Source organism: Cnephaeus nilssonii (assembly GCF_951640355.1).
Source record: "Cnephaeus nilssonii genome assembly, chromosome: 14".
Lineage (NCBI taxonomy): Eukaryota > Metazoa > Chordata > Mammalia > Chiroptera > Vespertilionidae > Cnephaeus > Cnephaeus nilssonii.
In genome coordinates, this window is record NC_137085.1 from 15,559,564 (window position 1) to 15,578,792 (window position 19,229).

The 19,229-nt window shown below is 55.7% G+C and overlaps 1 protein-coding gene across 3 annotated transcripts in view; it reads left to right on the top strand.

Moving 5' to 3' along the window:
* The window catches only part of DAB2IP (DAB2 interacting protein), a 176,725-nt gene that overhangs the window by 51,288 nt on the left and 106,208 nt on the right, over positions 1-19,229 (top strand). Inside the window, exon 1 of one of the 3 annotated variants that reach the window (XM_079789788.1) lies at positions 8,805-9,074. The exons of the other annotated variants lie outside the window; for them this stretch is intronic. Coding sequence (XP_079645914.1) covers positions 8,951-9,074 — 124 coding nt within the window. The 5' untranslated portion in view covers positions 8,805-8,950. Of the gene's footprint in view, positions 1-8,804; positions 9,075-19,229 lie in introns of those variants that run through there. 3 annotated transcript variants of the gene reach the window in all.

Below are 19,229 nucleotides of genomic sequence, written 5' to 3' on the forward strand. Positions count from 1 at the left end.
GGGTAGATGCCAGAGAGGGAGAGGAGAAGGCCATAGTGACAGAGGGGCTGTGTAGAGGCCTCTGTAACCCAGGCTGCTTCCCCAGGGGGCTTGATAGGACTAGGATCAACTCAGAGTCCCAACCAGCTTGATAGGACTAGGATCAACTCAGAGTCCCACCCAGCTTGATAGGACTAGGATCTACTCAGAGTCCCACCCACGTCCCCTAGGCTTTCTACTAAAGGTGGCTGGGAGAGACGAGGGGCGGGTAGGCGGGGGGGAGGCTGAAGCCCAGACTCCAGGCCTGACTGCCATACTTGTTGTGCCTGTAATAGCTTCATCTGCTGCTGGATACAGAGGGAGGACCCAGGGTGTGTCTGGGTGACCTTGACCAAGTCCCAAGCCCTCTGAGCGAGCCCTGGTTGAGGGTGGGGTGACTGCTAGATCTCTCAAGGCCTCTGCAATGCTTAGCTGTGGGAAAGCAGCTTCACTTTCAGACTTCCTGAGGACAAGGACCCGTTTGGTAATGAGCCCCCTGTCATCAGAGGTATGCCAGACAAGGCTGAGTGAATTTTACTTCTCTTAAGCCTTGGCCTGTGGTCCTGGACCGTCCCTCCATATCCTGACTGTCGTTCTCTGTTAATCTTAACACTAGGAGAGCCACACCTGGGCCAAGGGACAAGTCCCCAGCTATGGGGGGAGCCTGGCTGCTCATTTCCAGGATGACCCTGAACTTGTTTTCCTTGGCCCCACACGTTCAGCTACTTCCTGTACAAGCAGGCGCAGAAATTCTAGGGCCCCAGCCCTTCCTCCTCCCCCTGGTGGAATTTCCAGACAAAGTGCTGTTCCCAGGGTGGGGGCAGGGCCAGCATTGTTCTGGCGCTCAAAAGGAGTTGAGGGGTGACAGACTGCAGAAGCTACATTTAATGCTCATCACCTACACCTTAGAATGCCAGCGACGGGCTGGGTGGGATCTCTAGGAAAAGTCAGTAAGTTCACAATCATGGCTGTGGCACAGGCTGCCCCTCCTTTAACACCTGCCGTGGCTCCCATTTACGTTCTGGACTGGGCATAGGCACTCTGAGTGTCAGTGCCGGAGGGCCGGAAAACCCACCCAGGCCAACCCCATTTTACAAGAGGGGAAGCTGGAGCTGTGAATGGGAGGGGACTCGTTCAAAGGCATTGCTTCACCCATTCATTCATTCCGTGCCCGTGCCTGCATAGGGTCTGCACGTACAGCCTGCCTCTTGACCAACCTCAGGCTGCTGCTTGAAAGTCAACTCTGCAGCCTGCTGTCTCCATACACGTCTTGCAGAGGAAAGCGCAGGGCCGGAGACGTGGAGTCCCTTCCCGCTGGTCCCACAGCTGCCCTTCTTGAAAAATAATGGGGGCTTTGAGCCCAGCTTCCTTCATTCACCTCATTCATCAAATGTTTATTGAGTACTGTTCTATGCACGGGGGAGATGGCTACGACAGGCCTAACAAGGCCCCTGCCCTCATTAAAGTTTGGGGGAAGACCATTAGTGAACAACTGAATACGCAGATAAGATAGTTTCAGGAAGTGATAAGTTGAAGAAAATAAAACAGGGCAATGGGCTAGGGGGTTGGGGCAGCGGCACTTGAGATAAGGTGGCCAGGGAAGGCCTCAGAGGGTGTGATATTTGAGCTGAGGCCTGAGTGACAGGAAGGTGCTGACCATCGGAAGACCTGGGGTTAGTGTGTGAGGCACAAGGGACAGCAAATGCAGAGGCCCTGAGGTGAAACTACATTTGGCAATGTTAAGGATTGGCAGGATCGGCTGAGTCTAGAACCATCTTAGCCAGTGGCTTGCTGGCAAGCTCTTTTAAGAAATTGGATTCTTTGGCCCGATCCACCAAGATTTGGATTTGGTGATGCTGGGGAGTCTATTTCTGAACCCTCGCGTGTCGATCCTGGGCATCCAGCCTTATCCCACTCCTGCAGGCCTGCGTCATAGAGCCAGCCCCTCCTCCCCTAGTTGCAGAGTGAGGATCAGAGAGGGTTGTGACTTATTCACAGTCCTGCAGCCAGGCCTGGAGCTCAGATCCTCTGCCTCCCCAGCCAGGGTTCCTTCCTTACCACTTTGCTTCTCCTCTTCTGGAGGGGCTGCCTCGGTCTCACCCCCACTTGGATCTGTCTCCTCATCTCTTCTCCACAATCTCACTCTTCACACGCCCTGCACAGTCTGCTCCCCAGGGGCCACTCCATCCTCTGCTCCAGCCACACAGTTCTACCTACTCTCTCAGCTGGTTGTCCTGCTGTCTCCCCCTCCAAGAATACACTCCTCTGCTCTTTACCCATGCAACTCCGACTCAGCCGTCTAGCTCAATGCCATTGTCTCTTCCTCCAGAAAGCCTTCCGGGACTTCTCCCTCTCCTGAATTTCCTCAGTGTGGACTTCAGATCAGAGGAGCTCAGCCTACTCTTCCCAAATGCTGCTGCCATCTCTCTCAGTCAGTCTTACTGGAGCCTGCTCTGGGCTGGCATCTGTGCTGACCAGCTCTGGCTGTCCGGCTCTCAAGGAGCCCACAGACTAGTGGGAAAAGAAATGGCCTGGATGGGGCAGATGTTGACCAGTTTATACACAGGGCTTTGATTCACTATGCTATTTGATCTTCCACAACCTTACAAAATATTAGGACCATCATGCCTATTGTATAGTTGAGGAAACAGAGGCACAGAGAGGTGAAGTCACGAATCTGGGGTCACACAGCCGTGGTGCTGGCTCCTGACGGTGAATCTTACACTCTCTCAGCTTCCTTCCCAGGAGCTGGCTACTGGATCTGTTCATCTGTCCTCCTCAGTGGGATCTGCTGGGATTGAGTAAGGCCCGTCCCCCTGGGACCCAGGCCAGGGCCAGCCATGAAATGGTTCACAGATGACCAGGCAGGCCTGCCTGGGAAGGAAGGGGCTCTCTGACCTCACGCTGGGACCATATGTCACCCCCTCTGGTGGCTCAGTAGGCGCGGAGCTGCCTTCGCCCCTCAACTGGAAGGGGAGGAAGAAGCCTGGAGACTTGGAGTCCCTGTCCCAGGCCCGGGTGGGAGGAGGAGGGCGGTGGGTCCACCTGGAGCTTGGCAGCGTTTCTGGGTCAGGGCTGGGAGAGGAAGTACATGAAGAGAGTAGCTCCAGGCCCGGCCATCTGGGCTGAAATGCCGGCTGCTAGTGTGGGGGTGCAGAGGGAGGGGCCAGGCTGGGGCCTGGAGACTGGATCCCAGCCTCCTCCGGCCACAGGATTGGAGTCCTCAGCTCTGGGGGTAGCTGGCCTGGAGTGGAAGCTCAGGGTACCTGTGGGCAGACTATCTTAGGTGTTCTAAGAGGGGTGGTCCAGGTCATTGAGGGAGGAAAGCGGGTCTTGGCAGCTCAGTTTGGGACTAACCCCCAGCTCCCATGTGTGACCTCAGGCAAACCACTGCCTGTCCTAGCCTTAGTGCCCATGTGCAGGGAGCCATGCCCTGCACGCTGGGTGGGAGGGGAGGACTGGAGAGTTGATGCTGCATCCCCAGCTTGCCAGGCATTAGGCAGGGTCCTCCAGGCACATGGCCATTTGAAGGGCCTCAGCTTCCCCAGTTCACTGTCTGCTCTGACCGTCTGGACTTTATGATAGGCTGTTGACAGCTACAAGGGAGATGTATGTCCCCTTTTCTGGACAGAGGGAAATTTCTAGATCCTGATGGAATCCACGGAGGCGGGCAGGGCAGAGATATCACGTTTCTGAGGCCCAGAGATGCTAAAGCGCCCAAAGAAACACAGTGACCCTGCGAGTGACCTTCTGCCCCTGTTAGAGCCCTGGCCTCTCCCAAGGCCTCACCCTCAGCCCAGATTTGGGTGACTTGATTTAAAAATAAATTTTTTTAAAAATTGATTTCAGAGAGGAAGGAAGAGAAAGGGAGAGAGAAATAGAAACATCAATGATGAGAGAGAATCTTCAGCTGCCTCCTGCACACCCCACACCGGGGATCGAGTCTGCAACCCAGGCATGTGCCCTGATGGGGAATTGAACTAGGACCTCCTGGTTCATAGATTGACGCTCAACCACTGAGCGGCCAGGCTGGGTGACTTGATTTAAAAAACACTCACACGCCCGGAGGCTCTGTCTGTGTGTGTTGAAATGTCCACGCTTGACTGATTCCTCAGTTCCACCTCTGTTCGGGGGCACAGAGCCATCCAAGCCCCAGCTGGATGTCATTAAACTCCTTGGTGGCTTTAGAGAGGAAGCCCCTAAGGGGTGGGGAGGGGGCCGTGGAGGCAGTGGGCCTTGAGTGCTTGAGTGTGACCTCACAGGGCTTGTCTGCACCTTCTGCTCTGTGGAGTGAGGGCCCGTTCCAGCCTCCTCCATCCACTGAATGAAGGTCCTATTCCTGGTCCGGCCTCATTCCCGGATGAATGGTGGACTCAGGAAGCTGTCATTGCCTGCCAGATGGGCCACCTCCCAGGGCAGAGGCCCATGACCTTAACCATGAATGATCCTGCAGCATCCCCACTCACACCCCTGCCCAGAGTTCCAGCTCCTCCAAGGCTGAGCTCTGCCTAGGAGGCGGATGTATGCAGGACTGCCTGGCTGGGGACTTCCTGGTCACCACTGCCCACCTTGTCCTGACAGGAAACCTGACAGGTCTGAGTCCTCCAGACACCCATTGTGTGGGGCCTGGTGTGGGCTCTGGTGTTTCCCCTGTTAGGACATCGGTCCCTCTTCACCTCCTCCTGGTCCTTGTCAAAGCTGTGTCTTAAGGAAAGTTCCAGGCTGTTGCCCCTCCTCCATCTCCTGCATTCAATTCTGTTTCAACCTTAAGACTTTTCTCTTTCCACCCTGCCTGGGTTCAAATCCCGACTCTTAGTGCAAGCTGTGTGACCATAGGGAACTTACTTGCCCTCTCTGTGCCTCCAGTATTTTGTGTAAAATGAACATGGTAACCATCTGCCTCATAAAATGCTGCAGACAGGGTCTAGCACACAGTACACGGCGAACAAAAGTTATTAGTATTAAATTCAAACTTCTCCCCCAGACAAGCCTTCGGAGGCCAAACTTGTAACCTTCCTGTGTTAGCCATCTTGCACTTCTGTAGCCCCCTCCAGGCATGATCATCTCTCCTCCCTGTTAGGTAACTGACGCTTGTTGCTCTTTCTTTCCTCCTGCACAAAAGGGTCCCCTCAGGAAAGACCAGGCCCTTCTGCTTTGTGTTCAGTTGAAGAAATGGGTGATCTGCCCTAATACTGGAGGAGAAACTTTCCTTTACGGGCAATTTAAGTCTTTTCAAAGGTAATTCTGGCAGTAGGCCTCTTGCTCCCTCCTCACTGGCGGTCAACCCAACACCCCCAGTGAGATGTGAGCCTGCCCGGGGCTGGCCCCCACCCCTGCATCGGGTGCCCCTCCTGACCCAGCCCTGGCCCGGCCTATGGTTTACCTGGACTTCCAGCCCCACTCTCAGGCCACCCACCACCTCCTTCCCAGCAGGGTGCAAGTCTCCTCCAGACACCCGCATGCTGCCGGTTCTCTGTCCAGAGGGAAATTGCGTGTGTCCGTTCCTCCCTGATCTTCTCCTGTGTCCTCATTATTCAAACCGACTGGTGGGGTGTGGAGGGCTTGGGGAGTGCCTCTTGTTGCGGCTCAGACTTCTTTAATAAGGGGATGTTTGGGCGGGGGTCCTGAGCGATACAGAGGAGCTCCCCAGGTGGGTGCAGAAGGGACAGTTTAGTGGCAGCCATCTGACCAACAGGGCGAAGGCCGGAGGTGGGATGAGCGTGGGACCTTTGGAGGCCGAGAGCAGAGGGATCAGGGTGGGTGGATGGGGGTGGGTACAGGGGAGCTAGGTCCTTTTCGGTGCTGTGGGAGTTCACTTCTGGAGGCTTTGGAGGGTCAGGGAAGGTGGTCGTTGGGGTCGGGTCAGATCTGATTTAGCCTAAATAATTCCAGGCCCCACCCAGACCTACTGAATCAGGAGTCAAAAATATACATTTGTAATGAGCTGGGGTGATTTGGAGGCTCAGGCTTGTGAAGGTTGCAACCTTGACCCCCACACAAAGCAGTCCTCGGGGAGATGTGAGCTGGGCCTATTCTAGAGGCCCCCCTGAAGGCAAGACCACTGATAGACTGTATCAGTCCTGCCCCTCACCCCCCCACCCCTCCACCACTAATGCATCAGCACGGCTTGGCAGGGGTCTGTAGCAGAAGTAGTGGTATGGGGGGGGGCAGTCTCCGGTGCCCCTCCTCCAGTCTAGGCAGTCTCCGGAAGGGGGGCTGCTTCTGTTTAAAGGGAGGAGGCCACAGGGGCAGCGGGAGGGGGTGGGTGGCTTGTTCCACAGCAGGATTGATTCCAGATGCTCTGTTGGGCTTGCAGGGAGCAGCCTTTGTCTGCCTGCCTGCCCGGGGGTCCTGAGCCAGGAGGAGGGGCAGGGAGCCCAGGCCCCTCTCTCCTAGCTCCTGCCCTGCCCCCTTCCTGCTCAGCACCCCACCTGGGACCTACTTGGTACCCATCGCATGGAGATGTCCAGCTTAGGCGGTTGGCAATGCACACCCCATCCCAAGGCCTGAAGCTTCCTCTTCATTAGCTGACCCTCTTCCCTCCACAAGGCAGATAGGTTGGGGCGGGGGTGGGGGGGATCCATAGCTTCTCCTTGTAGGCAGGGAAACTGGGGCACAGAGAAGGACTTGAGGAACCCAAGTTGAAGGAGAGAGACCATAGCAGACTTTTGGAGCCCAACTGTATTTACAGACGAGTTCTTGAGTTCCTGGCTACTTCCCCCCTCCCGCCACACACACATACCTAAATCTGCTTGTTGGGGGGCCCAGGCCAGGAGCACTTGTCCCCACCACTGTTCAGCCAGCTGGCAGGAAGGCTGATGGGGGATTCCTGCTCTGGGACAGAAAGTGGTCCAGCTGAACTCCAGGCCCTGAGCACAGAAGACTGTTGCCCCTCGGAAGGAAGACCGAGCTAGACTTCCTGGGGATCCTCCACCCACTCAACCCTGTGGCCCTAGCCGTGGAGGTTATTCATTCCTGGAGATACGAGGGTGGGCAGGTGGCTGCGGGAGCCCCACCTGAGTGCCGAAGCTCAGGGTTGGGGAGGAAGATGAAGACTCACACTTGGGACTGAGGGCTTGGGTCCAACTCTTCCCAGGAGCCCCTGCACTTATCAAAGATGCTCCTCGCAATGTCTACTATTGAGAATAAGCCAGAAGCAAAGCTTAACTCAAAGGGGACTAATGGGTTGCAAGCCCTGTGGTTTCCCATCTTCCCCAGGGATTGACCAGTACGCTGGGGAGAGAAGCCAGGGGAGCTGATAGCTTTGGATAACCCTGTGTGGGCTCGGAGGAGCTATATACCTCCCGCCCCTCCCCCCTGGGTCCTGGGAAGGCGCCTGGCTTCCAGCTGTGATCCCAGCTTCTCCTGACCTGGGGGCCCTCCCCCTGACTGAGGTAGCAAGGAAGGGGGCTACCCTTGTGAGGTGCAAAACCCGGCCTGGATTCCTGCCCAGACTGCCCGGCCCCCTCTAGTGCCCCACCTTTTCAGCTGGCTGTTCTGGAGGAGGACTTCTAGAGCGCTTTAGGCACCCACATGTGACTCTCCCACAAACACACCCCTAAGTCGGTGTGTTGGGAGCCCTGGGCTAAGACCACTTGCCTTTGTTACTTTTCCCTGTGACTGAGGCAGGTCAGACCTTTCAATCAAGGCCTCGTTTTCCCTTTCTGCACTTGAGGGGGAGAGAGCTCAGGCAGGTGATTGTCTGAATAATTTAAAGGCTAAATGCAGCTGTGCAGGTTAGGGAGCGCTGGAGAGAGAGAGGCCACCCAGGGCCAGGGTAGTCAGGGAAGGCTAGAGGAGGTGGGCCCTAGGATGGACTTCGGCCAGACAGAGTAAAGCCAGTGCTGGGAGCAGGGCAACGAGGAGTGAGAAATAGGGGAGAGTGAGTGTGGGGGTTGGAGGGTGGTTTGGTTGGGGCCAGGTAGTTGGAACCTCTAATACCAAGGGAAGTTGCTTGGACTTGTTGCTTTTGGACGCTGGGGAGCCATAGAAGGTTCTTGAGCTGGGGAGTGAGTGGGATGGAGAAAGCTTTTCAGCAAAAGACGAGAGCTAGTTGGCATCCTCCCTTCTCCCAGCCTCAGTTTCCTGGCCCTGCAGTCGGGTAAGGGCTGTTCTGAGCTGCAGTAAATGCCAGTGGGAGGAGACTTCACAGCATCTGGGGGTTTTATTTGGGGCCGGTCTAGATCAAATGAGGGCAAAACCTGCTGGATACACATGTTTTCTCTACTCTTGGTGTGTTGGAAATAGTTCCCATGATTTTAATTACATTAAGAAATGCATCAAACGGGACCGTTTTTAAAATGTAAAGACTGCGTGGATGGAAGTCTTTTTATCCTGGGGCAGCGGCCAGTGGAATGGTGTCTTTGCGGGTGGATAAGCAGCCTGGTGGGCTTGTGGCAGAATCGGGCCCCATGGCGGCAGCCTCGTTTGGACCCTCCCTGAAGGTAACCGGCACCGGAATGCAGTGCCCACCTGGCCGCCCCGTGCGCCCTGCCCAGTGCCGGGGAGCGCGCACCGGCGGGTGTGCACCATCCTCCCGCGGAAAGGGGCACCCAGTGCGTCCGGAGTTGGGGATCGTGGCTCAGGCGCGGGCGCGCCAGACGGTGACCCTCCTGGGACCTGCCTGGGGTCCCGGGACACTCCAGGCCGCCTCGCCCCGCCGACTCCAGGCCGGGATTTCCCCCGCACTGACTTTTCGGGCCGGTGCCAGCCGGGCCCCGGTCCCCGGCCCCCGTGGCGGGGCCGGCTGCTCCGGGGAGGGCGGGGGCAGCCGGAGGAGGAGTTTGAGCGACTTTGTGGGGCAGCCTTGGCCTCGCGGCGGCCGCACCGGCGCGCGGGGGAAACGCTGGGACGCCCGCCGGGCCGGCCGGAGCGGGTGATGGGGCCCGTGTGAGCGCGCCCAGGCCCGGCCCGGTGCCCGGCGGGCGGCAGCATGTCCGCGGGCGGCAGCGCCAGGAAGAGCACCGGGAGGCCCTCCTACTACTACCGGCTGCTGCGGCGGCCGCGGCTGCAGCGACAGAGGAGCCGCTCCCGCAGCCGGACCCGGCCCGCCAGGGGTAGGCGCGCCCGGACCCCTGACTCCCCGGCCCCCTACCGCCACTTCCCCACCTGACACCCCGGGATGCCACGGGCCCTGGGGTTCCCTCCTCCGCCCCTTGGAGTTGCCAATTTCTGTGTTTGCTTGATGCTCGTTCCCCCAGCAGCTTCCTTCCTCATCCTCCCTCCTCAGTGGGGAAACTGAGGCTCTGGTGTTTCCCCTTAGGCCATGGGTAGGGAACGGGAGATGGCTCCGGGGTCCTCTTTCTTCCACCTCGGAGATTCCACCCCCTGCTCCAGTGTGCCTCAGTTTACTCCGCAGCTGGGCAATCAAGCTGAGGGGATCTGGGCTTTGCCCCACTTTGCCGTCACTGCCCTGGCCTCTCAGCTTAGTCCCCGACCCCCACATCCCCTCCTTAGGGACTTTGTGCTCCACCTCTTGGGTGGAGGGACAGGTGCTGGGACTTCAGGGGGCCCTGTCCCCAGGGGTCCTTGGTTTCAAAGGAGCCTGGGCTCGTGGGATTTATCTGGGACCCCTCCCAGTGGGTGGGCGCCACCTCCTTTGAAACGGAGTTTCTCTGTTTCTAGCCCTGGAGGCTGGACGGGAGGAGGGGGCGGTTCAAGCAGCATTTTCTTTTTCCAGTAACTGGATCCTCAGCTGGAAACGGGTGTGATTCAGGGGGCTGCCTTCTGGGCCGGCTGCGGGGGGAGGTGTACTTCCTTCCACCGCTGGGAGGGAAGAGGAGGGGGGCGGGGTGGACCCCTGGAAGGAGGAGCTTTTAGAAGCTGCCTGGGAGGCCTGAGTCCTGGGCAAAGGCTCAGGCCCACTGAGGTGCCCATGGTGGGAGGGAAGAGGTGGGTTGGTAGCACCTAGCAGAGACCTGGGCCGGGTTTGCACCATCAGGTTGTCTTGGGAAGGGGGAAGGCTGGCCCAGTGCCTGTTTGGAGGGGTGTTTGAGCAAATCTGTGCTTGGAATCTGGCAGACCTGGGATCAAATCCCCACCCCTCCAGGTGCTGGAGGAGGCGTTGGTGTGGCCTGGGCCCATGGTGTTTCCCAGGAACCTCCGTTTTCTGGTCACTTTGAGCGTAAGTGAAGCAGACAGGCAGTCAATGTTCATTTGCTTCCCCCCCAGAATGGTGAAGACTTTTCCCGTGGTCAGAGCTGAGCAACAATAATCAGGCTTCCTCAGGAAGTGGGTAGTTCCTGAAGGAGTGACTCCCGGGTGCTTGGAAGGGTTCACGTGGAGGCTGGGAGGTGTGCACAGGTGGGTGCTGGGAGTTCAGTCCACAAGGGTCTCGCAGGGCCTGCGATCCCTCCCCTACTCTTGCCTTTCTTAAAGTGGCCTCCGGCTGGTCTCTTCCTCCAGGTTTGGTCTGGGAGTCTGGAAATCTGGGTTCAAGCTCTGTGACTTTGGGCAAGTCACTTCCCTTTTCTGAGTCCGAGTTCCTTGAACTGTGAAAGGGGGTTAGTTGTATGTTGAGGAGTTCATGAGAAAAGGAGTTCATGCTGTGAGACGTGGTAGTTGTACAAATGCCCAGTTATGCTTGAGCCACCCCAGTCCTCCTGTACCCTCTGCCCCCCTGCTCAGTGTCCTGAATGACGTTTCCCTCCACTTTTTTTTTTTCTTTTTTATTGATTTCAGAGAGGGAGGGGGAGAGAGAGACAGAAACATCAGTGATGAGAGAGAATCATTGATCGGCTGCCTCCTGCATGCCCCTGACTGGAGATTGAGCCCGTAGCCCAGGCATGTGCCCTGACTGGAATCAAATCATGACCTCCTGGTTCATAGGCCGATGCTCAACCACTGAGCCATGCGGGCTGGGCTCCCTCCACTCTTCACCTCAGCCTGGTTCCACCCCTGACCACAGAGGCAGAGAGGACTGGAAGTCCCCCTTCTGCTCAGCTGACTGGGCTAGAGACAGTCAACATGTCTGGGGATCCCCTGAGCCTCAGCTCCCAAGCCCCGACTGTGCAGGAGCCCCTGCATTGTGTTTCAGCCTTGAAGGAGCTCAAAGCCTGCAGGGAGTAGGGAGGAGATTGTTGCTGAACAGAAGTTCCAACTGGGGAAATCAGGGAGACCTTCACAGAGGAGGTGACATTTGGGTTGGGTCTCATAAGTTGGATAGGATTTCCCTTTGCAGAGGGAGTGGTTAAATTAGAGCCGGATTCAAGCCCCAGCTCCGCCCAAAACTATCCTTTGGCCAGTTACCTCTCCAAGCCTCAGTGGCCTGGTCTGGTAAATGGGGGTAGTGATGGCAGGGTTATTTAAGAAATGAGGGCAAATGCATGGCAAGTTGGAAGTCCGTGCTGCCTGGGACTTAGGCCACAGTTGAGTCTGAACCATTGTTGTCCTTACCTTGGACAGAAGGAACGCCTGTGCAAAAACAGGAAGAAGGAAAATGTCTTAGGTGCTGTAAACATTTTGTCCTGGGGTGGAGGAGGGGATAGCTGGAACAGTAGTTTGGGCCTGATAAAGGGCCGTGAGTGATGGGGAGTCATGGCTGGGGGGTGAGAGCTTCCTGGCAGTGTGAGAGGTGGAGGTTGGAGGCCTCCTGTCCACCTGGGTAGGGGGTGGCTAGAGCAGCCGCTGACCTCCCTCCACCATAGCCCCAGATCCCCGAATCTGCCCCTAGGGCCACCTTTCCTGAGGGCAGTGCCCCCACCCAGGTTGTAACTCCTGTTGGGGGAGGCCATCCCTTCTGGTCTCAGGCCTCAGTCTCCCTATCCGCTTAGGGGCTTGGTCCCCCGAGGAAGGGGTAGTACCAGCACCCCGGCCCTGGTCAGGCCTTTGCTCCACACCCATTCTGGCCTCTGCCACTAGCAAGGAAGGACAATGACCGAGAACTTGGAGGGTGTGTGTGTGTGTGTGTGTGTGTGTTCAGAAACAGGAAAGTGCAGGGAAGAGTTGGCTTTTGGTGGGGCCCACAGCTGGCCCGGCTGGGAAATGGTTGTGGCCAGGTTGCCACCTCTGAGGAAGCTCCCTGCCCACCACCCCCTCCTGCCCCTCTGGAGTGGTGGGAGGGGGCTCACTGCGGACTTGAGAGCAGGGCTTTCTCCCTGGTGGGGCTCCAAGTGAGGGACAGTGTTGGCAGCCCCCCTGGTTTGAGTAAGCAGGGCTCTTCCCTTCTCTGGGCCCCAATTTCCCCATCTGAAGAATGGCCAGAATAGACCTGTTGGCGATAGCCGGAGGCAGGGTGGAAACAGTGACCCTTGGATGCGGGTCATCTGGCTGTTGCACTTGGTGCTTTGTGACACTAAGTCCTCTTAAAGGCTGGACATGGCCGATGGATTCCAGGGGGTCCTCTCCCCCGTAGGGTGTCACCAGCCATTTGCCTTCCCACCAAGGCCAAGAAAAGCTTTGTCTGTCTAATCTATCTGTCCCCCCAGGACTGTTGGGGGAAATGCAAGTTTTCCTCTCACGTTGGATAAAGTCTGGCCCATTCATTCAGCAAGCGTACATACTGGGAGCACCTACTGTGTGCTGGGCTCCAGGCTGGGCACTGGGGGTCCATGGGGATAAATGGCTCGTGCTCCCAGCCCCTGCCAAGCCCCAGTCTGTTGGGGAGGCTGTCTTGATGAGGTGTACTGGGGCACAGAGCATTTTTTAGGGTACAGAGAGCACAATGGTTAGTGGGAGATAGGGGCTCTACTCCCAGCTCAGCCACAAGCTTGTGTGACTCTGGGCCCATCCCAGGGCCTCAGTTTCCCCATCTGTCAAGCAGGGCTAATAGGGAGAACTCTTGGAACGCCCACACCCCACACTCATGGAGGGTTTGGATTCTTCTCTTCGTGTCTTCAGCTGAGTGTTTCCAGGGGTCCAGCCACATGCGAGGCCTGCCTGGGCGCCTGAGACTTGGTGGATGTTTTCTCCTGGGACAGTCAGTCCCCGCTCTGCGCCCATCCAGGCCTCCATGGCGTGGCCCTGGGCCTTGGCTGCTGTAGTCCCCTCCTTTCCACCAAGGCCTGTTTCCTTTCAAGATCTGCTGGAGTCTGTCTGTGGAGGGGGTCTTAGGAGGGGGTTCTCAGGAGCACCCCGGCACACTCTGAGGAATGCAGCCCTCACCGAGGACTGCTGGCCCCCAGGAAGATGGTGATACGGTTGGGAAGGGTGCGGGTTTGACATAGCTGCTTTCTAACTGGTGGCATGCTTAGGGAAGGACCTCTGTGCCACCAGAGGGAAGGGCTGGGCTGGGACCTCTCCATGGGACCCTAGCTTCAGGGAGACCCACTGAGTGATCCCTGGGCAACAGCTCGGACCCTGTGGGCTGGGCAAGCCCTTAGGGTGAGGGCTGGTTGTGTCTTGTAGCCCCATCGTCTTCAAAGGTATACCCGAGGGCCCAAGGCCTGGCTTTCTGCCCCTAACTTGGATGTGCCCCTTTTCCTGACTTGTCTCTTCCTCTGTTCCTGCTGAGACACAGTCCCTCCTTTGGAGCTTGGCCCCAGCTTCTCCAGGCCCTCCTCACCCTTACACACCTCAGAGACTGGGAGGCTCACTACTCCCTCTCGTGGCAGGTAATAAAGGTAAAAATGGCTTCTCGTTGCTGAGGGCCTACTCAGTGCCTGCCAGTGAGCTTAACTCTGTACTTGCCTTATCTCATTTAACGCTCACACCAGCCCTGTGAGAGGGACACTGGCATTACCCTTATTTTTGTAGGTGAGGAAACTACTTCCCGAGAGTGTGAGACTTGCCAACATCATGTAGCTCAGGGACAGCGGAGCCCATCTCTGCCAGACTCCAGATCCTGAGTGTGTAAATGCACCACCTCACTGTCCAGATGTTTCTGGGGTTAGGCCCCAGCTTGGATAAGGCCCCCTGCTTCTCCGGTCTGACCTGCACCAAGTGTTCTCGACCATCGTTTCCCACCATCTTGGCCATAACTCGGGAGGGAGGCAGGAAGGACCTTGTTGGCATCCGTGTGGGGGTCAGCCCTCCTGGTGGCTCCTCTGCCTGCCTGGCTGACTCAGGTGATCCCCCAGGCCCTATCCCTTCCAGGACCCCCACCCCTGTGTCCTGTTCTCAGTCATGCCTGCCCACCATATGCATTCCCTGGACAGGTCTCCGGCCTTATGGGCGCAGGCCTGATTCTCCATCAAGTCCGTGTGTGCTGATGGTTTCGTGTTCCCTGGTGTGAAACCCCTGGAGATGGGCAGCCAGCCTGAGACCCACTTCCCAGAGCTCTCCAGGTGCTGGACAGAGCCCAGAGACCCCAGTTCATCTGCTGAACGTCGGCCTCTTGGCCTCTGCGTTTGTTTCCGGCGCTTCCTCATCACCTTTAAGAGTAAGGAAGGTCATAGCTTCCTTTTACCTAGCTGAACGTGTGCCAGGCCCTGGGCCAAGAGCTTTTCCTGATTGTCTCCTATCTCATTTTAACTTCCCAACCCTCTCGGGAGGTAGGGGTCCTTGTCATCACTTCCTTCGCCAGGTGAGGAAACTGAGCTCAGGGTGGTCAGGTCGCTCGCTGTAGAGGCCAGCTTCGAACGGAGGCCGGTGGGCTCCAAAGTGGACACGTGCAGACGCCAGTGCTGCTTTTCTTTGGTTGGTGTAGTTCAGGGAGGACTGGACGGGCCCATCGTGTGCCTTCGATCTCGGGGGGTAACGTTTAGAGTCCTGATTCTGGGTGCTCTGTCTCTGCCCCACGGCGTCTATACTGACGGAAACTGGGTGGTACAGGGAGGGGCCGGAGCCTGCTTGGCTTGGCTGCTGACCGGGGAGGTTGGAGAGATTGTGCTGTGCCCTCTCACCGCTCAGCTCAGCACTGGGAGCTACCTGTTCCCCTTGACATCTGGGGAAACCGAGGCCCACAGAGCCGAGCCATTTGCCCAAGGTCAAGTAAAGATGGTAGTGAGAGACCCCGTCTGGAGTCCAGATGCCTCGATTTTGTTGGTTGCTTTTCCTAAGATTAGCCCAGCTAGGGAAACCGAGGCAGCTGGGCTCCTTGTTGGGTCTTCTCGGCGGGGGGGAGACTCCTGTGCAATTTGACACAGACGTGCTCATATCCTGGACCACATATGTGTTTCGCTTAGAAATGACCTGAAGTCTTTGACTATTTTTAACAGAAAAAGGAACGAACAGCTATGATATTTCCCCTGCACCTTCCTGCCGAGGCCACTTGGTTAAATGTCAGGAAAGGGAGAGTATTTCCTGGTCGGGAACATTCAGAGCTTGCCGGGAGCTGAAGTTTTGTTTTCTGTGAAGTAGGTGTTTGGGGAGTCACCCCTCTTGTCCCCTCTCTGCTGTTCCCTGAGAAGGTTGGCTCTGGCCGTTGCTGGGAGGAAGGATTTGAGAACGAGCCGGCGAGATGCCCTCGCCTGGAGTGGCAGGGTGGTTATTTTTAGCCACCCCGAGCCCGAAGAGGCATTTCAGCGTTTGTTCAATATTTAATTATCCATCTGAAATTGGCCCACGTGGCCTTCCTGAGTTGGGAGCAGCTCTCTGTGTTGCAATTTCCTCTGATTGCATAAATGAGGAAGCAAGGGGAATCTCAATAGCCCTCCAAATAATAATAATAGGGTGGCGGGGGGTCGATGTGGTCCTCGGAAAAGACAGGCTCGTTCTGCAGTCTAGACGGACCACCTGTACGTTAGCAGAATAGACGAGCCTGTGAGGACGCCCATCGCGCCCTTGGAAATGCAGCCGGGCTTGGTCTGGGAGTCTCAGACTCCACGGCTGCCTGGCTTTAATTCCGGATGGGTTCCCCGCCCTCGCCAGGTTCCTGTGTTGACTTTGACAGCTGCCGGGTGCCCGAGAGGAGGTTTGGGGATTTTGCTTTGGGAAGTCTTGTTGGCTTTTATTTCCCTCCCCTCTTCCTCCTGACAGACAGGAGAGCACCGTCGGCATCTGGGCTGTGTTAGTTCTTTTTTCTTGGCCGCTGGAGGTGATGTGTTGACACCGCTGTGAAATGAAAAAGGCAGAGTGCAGGGAGGAAGATGTGGGGGCTGTGAGGCTCTGCCCCTCCTCCCCTAAATCCCTGGGGGGTGAAGGAGCAGAGGGGAGGAGAAGAGAGAGTGGGGCCAGAGGGAGCAGGGCATGGGGCCGCTTCTTAGTGTCCCTGTGGGCACGGAGATTTGTAAAACTTGGATTTGGAGATCGGAAACCATTAAACTGGCAATCTGTGGAAAAAGTGGGTTTCTGATCATTTCTGCCTCTCTTCTGGGGACTGAGTTGGCTCAGGAGGGTGGCCAGGTGAGTCCCAATTGCTCCATAAATACTGTGTGACCTCAGACAAGTCACTAAACATGCTAGGGTCAGAAGCACTTCCAACAATTAGATGTGGCGGAGCATAAGCTGTCATTATGGGTTGGGCGAATTGTCGGGATCTGTTCTTCTGAAGCCTGAGGGGTTCATTGCAGCTCTATTAGGGCTGCTCGAGAAATGAAATGTGATGCCTGTAGGGGTCAGACCTTCCAGGTGGTTCCGTGGCACCCTTTCCCCCAGAGGCTGCTGCAAGGGTCACTTGTACCTGTTTATGTTGATGTTTCCCTTGTCCTCCTCCCCCAACTCCCAGGATGAAAAAAGAGCAATAAAATCCACGGCAGAAGAAGAGAAAATAAAAATCACCTTTAATTCCAGCTCCCAGTGATAAGCCCTGGGTGTATTTTGGGGTTATTTCTAGGCTTTTTTTCCCCTTTCTTTCTTAAAATTTTGAAAAATTCTAAAATATTGGAAAGTATAAAAAGTATAGAAAAAAGTATTGCAGACACCCGGGCACTCACCTTTCAGGTTTAACAGATGTTAACACGGCCGTGCTTTCTTCTCTCTTCTTTTTCTCTTCCTTAGAAGTAAAATGATTCAGGGACAGCAGGGGTCGGCAAAGTGCAGCCTACGGGCCAGATCCAGCTGCCACCTGTCTCTCGTGTGACCTGCGAGCTAAGAATAGCTTTCACATTTTTTCAGGGGTTGAAACAAAATTCGAAAGAGGAATAATATTTTATAACACGTGAAAATGATATGACATTCTCATTTTAGTGTCCATGAGTTAAGTTTTATTGAACACAGCCACGCTCATTCATTTACCTATTGTATTGTCTGAGGCTGCTTTCCCTGGCTGTCACCAGAATGGAGCCGTTGAAGCGTAAAATACTGACTTTTTTCTGGGCCCTTTAGGGGACAAATTTGCTGACCCCTGAGAGAGCTAAAGCCTCCCACACCCTCTCCAGGGGTGACCAGCCTCCTGAGGGTGCTGTGTGTCCCGCCCACGCTTGCTTTTTGTATACTTCCCTACATATGCAAATACTTCAAACCGTGTGGTGCTGTATTGTGTTACAAAAAACGAACGTGGAAAACTGCACACAGCCGTGAGGAGCAAACCCTGGGACCCCCTTCCTTTCCTAAATTTCAGCAGCACAGAACAACGGCCAGCCCTCCGCTGGCCCGCATAGGCCCTGTGGCTGCAGCGAGAAGAGTCGCAGGCAAACACTCGGGAAGGAAAATGGGGAAGGTGACACTGAAGTGTGTAGGGATCCTCAGAAAGCAAAGGGGGAAGAGGAGACTCAGGGATGAGGGAAGCCTTCAGGCCACTTACCCGACCCCTGGAGTGCCCAGGAAACCTGGAGTTTTCTGGAAGGCTGGGGAGTCTTTGAAAGTGAGGTGCATGTCAGGGTGAGGGGTGGGAAACACATCCTGTCAAAGGCAGTTAAGGGGCTCCAGAAGGGGGGCGTAAAGAAGACCTGGTAACTGCAGAGGCTGAAAAGTCTGCAGGACTCACACGGAGCTGGCAAGGGGCCAGGGAGCGATCCCTGCATGTCCTGTTAGGCCTCCACCCAGTCCTGGGATAGAACTGGAGGGAACGCATCTCCTTGGCTCCCTCTTCCCACGACTCCCTGAGTACCAGCAGCTTGACTGCTGGATGCTCTACATTAAGGATTCTCAGGCCAGGTAGAGAGTCCCTGGACCCCACCCCTGTCTGGTCATCTCTGAGCCTCTCTCCCAGCAGACCCCACCCCCAGCAACAGTGGATAACCTCCACTGACTCTGACCCACATCCTAGACTTACAGACAATGTGCACGCTGATCCATTTCCATTCGAGAGACAACAAGCATCTAAGTTCCATAGTCTCATGACGCCTACCCTTCCCCACAGCATCATGGAAACGAAACACGAGGTACCAGGCGAGGCATCCTTTTCTGCCTGTTAGCCAGGCTGGGATGGGCCCTGGAAATTTAGGGAGAAGCCAAAGGCAGGGAGGAAACTCAGGTTCCTGGGTGACCTGGGACCCGCCCTCTCACTGGTCTGTGCGCAGAGGCTCCTTTCTCATGGGGCAGCCAGCCCCTAGGTTTAGAGGTCGCTGGGCTCGAATCCCACCTCTGCATCTTCTAGCTGTTTGGTCATGGTTTTATTTTTCAGGCTTGATGGGTCGGAACCTCAGTTTCTTCTCATTAAAGTTGGAGCTGATGTTTCTTACTTCAGGAGTCAGGTTTAGGCTAATAATATGCCTATATGGCGAAGTCAGTGTCCTTCTTAGATTTATTTCTCCATGCTTTCTAATGGTCCTTTAAAAAAAAAATTGATTTCGGAGAGGGGAGAGGGGAGAGAGGGAGAGAGAGAGACAAAGAGAAAGAGACATCAATGAGAGAGAAACATCAATCGATTACCTCCTGAACACGCCCCAACTGGGGATGGAACCCGTAGCCTGGGTATGTGCCCTAACCAGGAATCACAATACTCCAACCAACTGAGCCACACCAGCCAGGGCTGGTAGTCCACTTTTATTGCATACAGAAATCCAGTTGTTTTAGACTGTTGAAAAAACTATCTTTTCTACCATCAATTGACTGAATTTTCCCCCCAAAATCAATCGACCATATCTGTGTGGGACTATTTCTGCACTTTCTTCTGTTCCATTGGTCTGTATGTCCATCCTTATGCTAAAACCATACTGCCTTGATTACTTCAGCTATATTTCAACATAATAAAGTATGTTTTGAAACCAAGTAATACACGTCTCTCAACCTGTTTCTTCTTTCTCCAGATTGTTTGGCTATTCTAGGTCCTTCGCTTTGCCATCTGAATTTAAAATTGAGCTTGTCAGTGTCTTCAGAAAGCCTGCTCGGATTTTGACTGCAATTGCATTGAATCTACCCATCAGCTTGTGGGAGGGAGAAATGGCATCTTAACAATACGGAGGCTTCCCAAATGTGTATGTCTCCATTTACTGAGATTTTCTTCCGGGTCT